Consider the following 8,835-nt stretch of genomic DNA (forward strand, 5'->3'; position numbering starts at 1 on the left):
TTTTTGACAACCAGAATAAACCTTTTTTTCTCTTAGGTTTCGTTTCACATATTCTTCCTTAACCCTTTGACTGTGTAAAAAATCCCATCCTTGTTTTTCAGTCTCATTATGTTTTTTCATTAAGAAAAAATTAGTTCAAAACTTATTTATTGAGAAATCATTATCTCTCTGTGAATTGTTATAATTTTTAAGAAGTCACATGATTTGTTTTATTAAAATTCAATTTTTTTAAATATCATGTTGATTACTCATAGAGGATTGAGCAGTAAAATACAAATAGCAATTACACAGCTATTCATTTTTATTTTTGACTTTATCTTTCAGTGATTAAGGTGATTAAAATCATAGATGAGTTCAGGAATACTTCCTCTAAAGACCTAACATATGTTACAATAATTGAATATACTTGATACAATTTACTTGAAACTCTTTTATGTGTATAATTGCATGACGTAAAATATTTGTCTTACTAATTCCTTATGTTTGACTCTGTCATATCGAGCTAGCTATTAAGTTCTCTTTAAATTAGTGGCAACAACAATTTATACAGCATATTTTAAAAACTATTCTAGGGCCGAAGTTTTACTGAGGAAGAAATGAGAGAAATTTGTGCATCAGTTTTGAGAGGTAAGTTTTTTTGTCATTTTTCTGTAAAATCATTCTCTGTGTTTGTTTTGATAAAAGGTTTTATCTTTTTATCATGTCATTTCTTCTGAAAAAATTTGGTTGCTAGACCATATATACGAGACCGCCTGAGTGGTGGTAAGATGCTTATCTATGCGCCATGAAGGTTGTCGTCACGGTCCCAGGTTCAAACCCAGGGGAAAGTATAGATAAGATATTTTCCCTAGTGAGCTTGAGGTGACCACCGATAGATGGCACCTTCATTTCCAACCCAACTTATTAATGGCAGTAAATTGCAATAAAACGATATAGCCAGAGTTGGTGTTCTGTGAAATTGACTATATATATGAGTGAATATTTTGATATAATGATTAATGTGTGGTGTTATCATTTATTATTTTTCTCCCTACATTAAAAATATTTTTCCAAGGAAATGTTTGTAGAATGTATGGACTGGATTTTTTTTTATTTTTCTGTATATAAATTTTTATTAAAAGATATGTTTTTTTTATGTTTCTGTGTTTGCACATTTATATATGTAATTGTTTTTTTTTCTCCCAATGAACAAAGTTATTTTATTGTTTGCAAAAAAAATGTAGATTTTTTTCTTGAATAACTTTCATAATATACATCATCATCAACTATTTTCTATATATATATATATATATATAATTGCCATTTTTTTTCATTTTCCCTCTCTCTGAGGCATTTGTACATGTAATTTCTTTTAAACTAATGAGAATTTAAAACTAACTGAGTCACCTAGAGAAACTTATGAAAAGAGCTTAAAAAGGATCTACAGTCAAACCCTGTCATATTGCCCCGATGTCATGTCAAACCCACTTAGTGTCAGAAATTTTCAGTGAATAAATCTTTCATTTCTAGGCTTTACACATGTTAAACCATAATTTGATATAACAACAAACTTGTTATAGCACCAGAATTCTTCAAAATAAATGGTGGCGTTAAATTACTTAAAATGGTGGTTCGACTGTATTTTCCAGCATGATTTATAATGGTAGTATTTTGGTGAAGATTTATTTATGCAGTGAAATTTTGTAGTCCTATTTTTCATTTACAAATATTGTCATCATTACAAATGGTTTTATATATGTTAATTTTCCATCCTATCTACCTGCACAAGAAAAAATTCTAAATGATTTTGTGTGTTTCCATTCTTAGTGCAGTACTCAACCACTACTATCTTTCCCACATCAATTAGCTAGTATAATTGTGACTTTAATGTGTTTCTTATTCTGTATCTGAATAGAAAATTTGGTAGAGCTGAGTGCCAAACTTCGAGGCCCTCCTGGGCTTCCAGGCAGAGGTAAAACTGGTCGCCTTGGCCCTCCGGGTCCACAAGGAACTCCAGGTAGATTGATGTGGAAGTCACAAAATATTCTGACATATTTATTTTATAACAATGAATTTTGAAATTATTTTGATAATTTTCAATATTTTCACTGTAGAAAGATTAAAATGAATGAGAACTATACTTTAAGGCATCTATCACATCTCTTTAGCTAAAATAAACCGTATATATCATATATGCGTATACTTTATACCAGGGCTGGACAAATCCCAGGTGCCAGGTCGCCATGGCTACTAGAAAATCAGTATTGGTGCCAAAAATTTTCTAAATGTGGTAGCTAAATTGGAGTAAATTTCTAAATTGGCTTCTGAGGGTAACAAAATCTCCTGATTTCATTATGCTATGTCTTTTAACATGGGAAAAGTAAAAGAAAACATTATTTAGGATATTTCTAGAGCAAAATAACATGCTTGGCTCCTATGAAATTTAGCTGGTGCCTAAATATTTTTTCGATTTGTCAAGCCCTGCTCTATACAATAAGCTTCAGAATTAAGTTAAAACTTAATAGAACAATAATGAGGATTAATATCTCAAAAATATTGGCTATCATATGGTAATCATATACATTATTATAAATATCTTGTTGGCGTAGGGGATGAAACCTGCCAGCTCAGGTTATTTGAGAACCCGAATAAATTTTTTGAGGGAGCTGAGCCCCCAATAATTTATGAATATACAATGCAATGCACCCCTTTTTCTCCTGCATATGCATTTGAGTCTTGTTTGTACAGGACGACTTTCAATTTTAAGGCCCCCCCCCAATACTGTCTTTATGTCTGCACCTCTTCTTGATAGGTATCAGAACCACTTTATTCATGACTAGCTAGCTTCTTTCTATTTTTACTGAGTAATGTCACAAAATATTTTGAACATTAAATTTTTCTTTAAAATTGGCATATCAAAAGGGCAAATAACACTTTTTGTCCACCATCATTAACAAAAATTTTAAAACTACCTGATTGCTTTATAGTTAGTTGATTGGTCAGATCCACCCGACATGAGCTCCAACTTTGTTTTTACATTTCAAAACTTTTATGCATAGCCATTTTTCTTTAAATATACCCTTGTAATTAGGTTATTATTTTTTTAATGAAAAATTAGATATAGGTCTAAGTCATATTTAAATTTAAAAAAAACTACACAGAGGCTATCTGGAGTTCCTTGTGTTAATCAAGAATTATGTGGATTGAAGTCATTATGCTAATTTGATGTAAAGCATAGTAGAACTGATGTTTGTTGAAGTCTTCGGTTCTTAAAGACCCAAAAAACCAGAAAATTTTGCAGCCAGTAGCTTGTGCTATTGACTGTTTGGTTTTATTTTTCCCCTGCAGATCAGATGGATGAACTTGTACGTGGCTTAAGAGGTCCGCCAGGACCACCTGGTCATGGTCTTCCTGGAAAACCTGGTCCAGCTGGAAAACCCGGAATTCCAGGTAGCCTCTGACTTCCAAGCTTTTATGCATGACTCATTAAAAAAACTCATGCCTTTCATATTCAAATCCAGTTCATCTTATGTTGAACTCTTTTGTTTTTAGAGAATATTTCATCATTAAAACAATATACAAGGTGATTCAAAATGCAACTTACAAACTTTTAGAGGAGGTAGAAAACACAAAAACAAAACAGAATCACATAGGAATGTATGACCGGAAACCCCAACCTGTCAGCTGGAGGATAAACGTAGATGCAGAAATGACAAGCCAATAATGGGTGAAAAACTCTTTATTTAGTGATACTTTACATTAGGACAGTACGTGTACTTCACAACAAGTGCTCAAAGTTCTTACTATCCACAGAGTTATGCACACTCGAGGGCGCTGTTATCCACTATTATTTTTGAAATGGTTCGACAATCAATGCATCACCATTGTGAAGCGTGCATATCTGTGGATGGTAAGAACTTCAAGCACTTGTTGTGAAACTTAACATGTACACATACTGTCCTCATAAAATAAAGAGTTTTCCACCCATTATTAGCTTGTCATTTCTGTATCTTCATTTATTTTCCAGCTTATCAGGTTGGGGTTTCCAGTCACACATAGGAATGTACTACCATAATCATACATTCCTATGTATGACTGTTTTGTTTTTGTGTTTTCTACCTCCCTAAAAGTTTGTAAGTTGAGTTTTAAATCACCCTGTATATATAATAATCAATATAACTCAAAAATTATTATTTTTATTTTTTTTACATATAGTTTCAAAATAAATATAACTTTTAAAAGGATTTATATCATGAGATCTTTCAAACAGATTATAAATTCGACAAGAAAAAAAGAACTTCAGAAAATAATTAATGCAACATGTATAAACTAGATAAAGCATTTTAAAGAAACATCAGATGTGCCTAATGCTTTTTAAAAAATGGGATAAACTATAAGATCTAGTATCAAAATGGATAATTTCCATCATCTTTTATATGGCTGCTGTAAATATTTTTGAGGCTTCAAAGAAAAATGTATCTATATAAATATATGAATGTATGTTAACAGAACTTTTCAAATTTTACAAATTAAGCTACCAAAATGATGTCATAACACTAATAACTTCCTACTAGATTTATTATCTTTATTTACCTGATACTCTATGTTACATTCATAAATACTTATTTTGAGGAGTATTTTCCTTGTATTTTAGCAAATATTTTAAACTTTCCATAGTTACTATTTTGAGATATTCATCACCAAGTAAAAAATATATACATCAAATCACTAATGACAAAAATGCTTCTCGATTTACATGAGCAAATGAAATTTTCATTTTTATTTTAAAGTTAAAAGTTTTTTACTACCAGAAGTCGGTTTTGATGTGGAAAAATATTAATAAATAATTAACATAAGATTGTCATTACTCATACTGTTTTTATGAAACAATATTCTTTCTATTATCACATAATAGGGGATTCTGGAATACCTGGTCTTCCCGGAGAAAGAGGATTTATGGGTATGCCGGGTATGCCTGGGCCTCATGGACCACCAGGAAGCAAGGGTATGTACTAATTTTTCAATCGTAATCACAGTAAAACCTGAGTCGTTTTCTTGTTGGCTAACAAAATATTTACATTTGAAGGTAGATTTAGTGAACACAACAGATTGTATTCCAATGAGACAGGTTTCTAGAAAATGAAGCTGTTAGTTATCAGCAAATATAGATCACCTTGATGCATCCAAGGAATAAAACCATCAGTATTGGATTATCACTTCAAACAAAAACCATGGATACACAGATATGAATATGGGAAAGAATATTTTGTTATATTACACTGCTCAACACTGATTTTGTTCTCAAATATTTTTCAGAGATTTTAGGGTGATTTTGGGGGCACTGATTCTGAATCTGGCATTGGTTTTGTCAGATTGACTTGGAAACCAAATTTCATAGAAGCTCATTCAATGAAAATCTTTAGCCTTTGCTTGATCAAGATATTATTATAGTGAGAAATTATAAAACTAGTACATAATACATCAAAAATTTGTTTATAATTAGCTTAACTTTTTATTATTTAAGGTGATAAAGGTGATAAAGGAGACAGAGGTCCCGAAGGAATTGGAATGGAAGGCCCTATGGGTCCAAGAGGTTTGCCAGGTATTGAATACTTTTTTTTACTATACTTGACTTTTCAAAAAAAAAAAAGATGAAACTCAATATTTTTATACCTGTGTGTTCCACTTCAAAACATAAGCAATAAAAAAAAAATTGATTTTTACATTGCTTATTTTCTAAATTGTATGTATAATATTTACTAATTTTTCTAAACCAAAGAAGAAATCACCTGGATTATACTGTGTGTGGAGGTTGTTGTTATGAACAAGAGCATCTTAATAGCACCATGATCTCCTGGTTGAAGTGATGCATTTCAAATTTGAAAACTATATGCCAAGTTAGAAATTATTTTTAAAAATTAATTGTTTTTAATGCTTGAGAATCTAAATCCTACAAGCTTACACTTATTTTTTAGTTTAAAACACCAAAGAAAATTAATAGGGAGTTGCATATGATTACTTAGCAATATAGCTTGCATTAATTTGGGTTTGTTCAAAACAAAATTTAGCTGCTCTACATACTGAAAATAAATTTTCTCTCTCTTTTTTCATGGAAATATTTTGTTAATTTTGCATTTTCTCCATGTTTGTAATTTCTATTTATAATTTTAAAAATTTTAGGTCCTCCAGGGCCACCTGGAGTGGGAATGCCTGGCCGAGCTGGAGATAGAGGTCCACCTGGGAGGCAAGGTGCTAATGGAATTAGAGGTGCACCTGGGCCACAAGGCCCACCAGGATATTGTGAAGTATGCAACTATGGCAATGCAGACCTTCTAAATGCTTTACAAATTCCACAAGGACAGGTGTCTAAAGGCAATACAGACAATGAAAATTGATGCTGTCATATGTGTAGTACATCACCTTTGAAGAAATCACTGCCATAAAAAGTTCAATATTTTTTGATTTCTCTTAGCAATGGAAAGTACCAGCAAATATAGGTTGTGAATTTATGTAAAAATTGAAGCTATATTTTGGTAAATATTTACAATAAGATATAAAACTGTATACATATTTTAATCTTTGGTAAACAAAATTTGGTAGCAACAGTCATGAGTACATTACAACTTAAATGCACCTTATAAAAGTATAAGTATGTACAATGATGGTATGTACAATGGGTATGAAAAACATTTGAACCAAATTATTTTGAAAAGTTTGGCATAAAACTATTTATAAAACATTATGTAATATAATGAAATATTATATAACAGCTAATATAAGACTATTAGCTTTTTGTAAAGATATGCTTTTCTAACTGGGGGGGGGGGTGTTTTTTTTTCTATTAATTTCATAAAAGCATTATCAGTAATTAAAACACATAGATTAAAATTTAGTTCTTGTTTTCAAAACTCAATTATTGGGTTTATGCTCCCTATTTAGTTACTAACTAATGATATTTTTAATAGTATTTATGATTAACTTTAAATTTTATTTATAAGATATGAAGAAAAATAATTAAATAGCTGATCAATTCAAAAGCTATTTTTTATGATAAGTATTAAAATATTAATTTTTTTCCTGTTAAAAGGTTTTGGTATGGCTATTCAAGGTACATTCATACATTTTAGGCCATCCAAACCAAGAAGAAAAGATTCTGGTATGACACTGAGCATATGTAATTATATTTGCAAGAATTTATATCATAATTTAACTAAAATACAAAATGTGATCCTAGACTACGAACTAGTCTTTGATCATAGAGTTAATCAATTCAAGTGTCTAATATATTTTTTAAAAGTTTGTTGATATTGTTTCATTTTAGTATTGTTGGTTGTGTTTTTCATTCTAAAACAATCATTGATGTGTATTTATGAAGTTGTTTTCAAGCTTTTCATATCATCATTTTTTTTGTACAGTCATGAAGAGAACAAAGTCAGATTATAATAATTCAGATGAAGACGAGCTCGAATGTGTACACAACACTTATTTATTATTTCAACACACTGCTTTTCCTGCAATTTAAGTTACTTTTATTAGCACACAGATTTGTATATTTTTCATTATACTGAAAACTTTTTTGAGATGCTAGTCGTGAATATATTTGAGATTTTTTTTATTGCCTCAATTTTATGAGGAATTTATTTTCATTCCCATAGTTGGCAACTTGGGAGAGCTTTAGACATATTTCTGTGATCATTTGGACAATGAGACAGAATTTAATTAATGGGTTATGATTGGAATTGTTGCCATATTTTTTTTGTTTAATTCTATGTGATAAAACTCTTTTGTTCATGATTTTGAAGACTGTTTTTTCTCATTAAGCTGTAACACTGCCAATGCACTTTTATGATCATGTTCACTGCTTGTATATTTTGCTTCTCTTTGTAACATTTTCATGGTTCAGGTCAAGTTTTGTGTAATGTATAAAAGTATCTTTTAAGTTTATATTTTAGAAGCCACAAGTGTGCGTTGCCTTTGTATAAAATATTATCACAATTATACAGAATAAAGTTATATTGTGTTTTTTTCTTAAATATATATTCAGTAATAGAGTTTTGTTCATTCAATTTAAGCACTTTGAAAATGTCAAAAAAATCGTTAGTAATATGTTGTAGACACAAAAAAAGATTTCTATTCATTGCCTGCAGCAAGGATTTCTTTTTATTTTCTTTTAACTTGAATTGATAGTGGAGGGGAACAATCTTCCAATTTCTCCAAACAAAAAAAAAACTTTCTGAAGATGATATGCAGCAAATTTTTGAACAATGAATTTTATTGTTCACTATAAAAACATTTCATTGTATTATTTATAGCTCTTCCACATTTTTTTTTTATAATTTCCCCACGATTTCTTACATTTCACTTTTTTATAAGAATATATTTTACATTAAACATAATCAAATATGCTTAATAATGATATATTCTACATACATATGTTTAGAAATAGTTTAATTTTTTTTTCAAGCGATTATCTCTGATTTGAGCAATTTCTTTTCATTGTTCAACAATATGTGATTACAAAATAAATTTCTATTGTTTTGAAAAATTTACGTAGAAAATATTTTGAAGACATGAAAAAATAATTGATTGAATGGTGTGAATCTGATGCAATTTATTTATTTTCTATATCTTTATGTTCTTACTGTTCATGTAAAGTGAAAAAATGTTTATGCATGTTTATGTTTCTGCTAACAATTCACAAAATTTAAAATAAATATCTTTATGTTGAATTTTGAATATGTGTAAATGGGAAAGAAAACATTTTTGTCCATTTTTATTACAGTAAAACCCCTCTTTTGCAAACACTCGCAGAACAAAAAAATTCGTCCGTAAAAGAGGGGTGACCGCATCAGAGGG

At 29.9% G+C, this 8,835-nt stretch overlaps 1 protein-coding gene across 3 annotated transcripts in view; it reads left to right on the forward strand.

The window, feature by feature from the left end:
- The window catches only part of LOC149085075 (uncharacterized), a 137,460-nt gene extending 128,834 nt beyond the window's left edge, over positions 1-8,626 (forward strand). For 2 of the 3 annotated variants that reach the window (XM_089232857.1, XM_089232859.1), the window contains exons 37-41: positions 573-627; positions 3,328-3,429; positions 4,895-4,984; positions 5,504-5,581; positions 6,160-8,625. In XM_089232857.1, coding sequence (XP_089088983.1) covers positions 573-627; positions 3,328-3,429; positions 4,895-4,984; positions 5,504-5,581; positions 6,160-6,374 — 540 coding nt within the window. In that variant the 3' untranslated portion in view covers positions 6,375-8,625. Of the gene's footprint in view, positions 1-572; positions 628-1,894; positions 1,997-3,327; positions 3,430-4,894; positions 4,985-5,503; positions 5,582-6,159 lie in introns of all 3 variants that reach the window. The other variant, XM_089232858.1, reaches the window with a different exon arrangement.
- The last annotated feature ends 209 nt before the right edge of the window (positions 8,627-8,835 follow it).

Source organism: Pholcus phalangioides, unplaced genomic scaffold (genome assembly GCF_987345545.1).
Source record: "Pholcus phalangioides strain wild (caught in Gottingen) unplaced genomic scaffold, Ppha-v1.0 ptg000007l_1, whole genome shotgun sequence".
NCBI lineage: Eukaryota > Metazoa > Arthropoda > Arachnida > Araneae > Pholcidae > Pholcus > Pholcus phalangioides.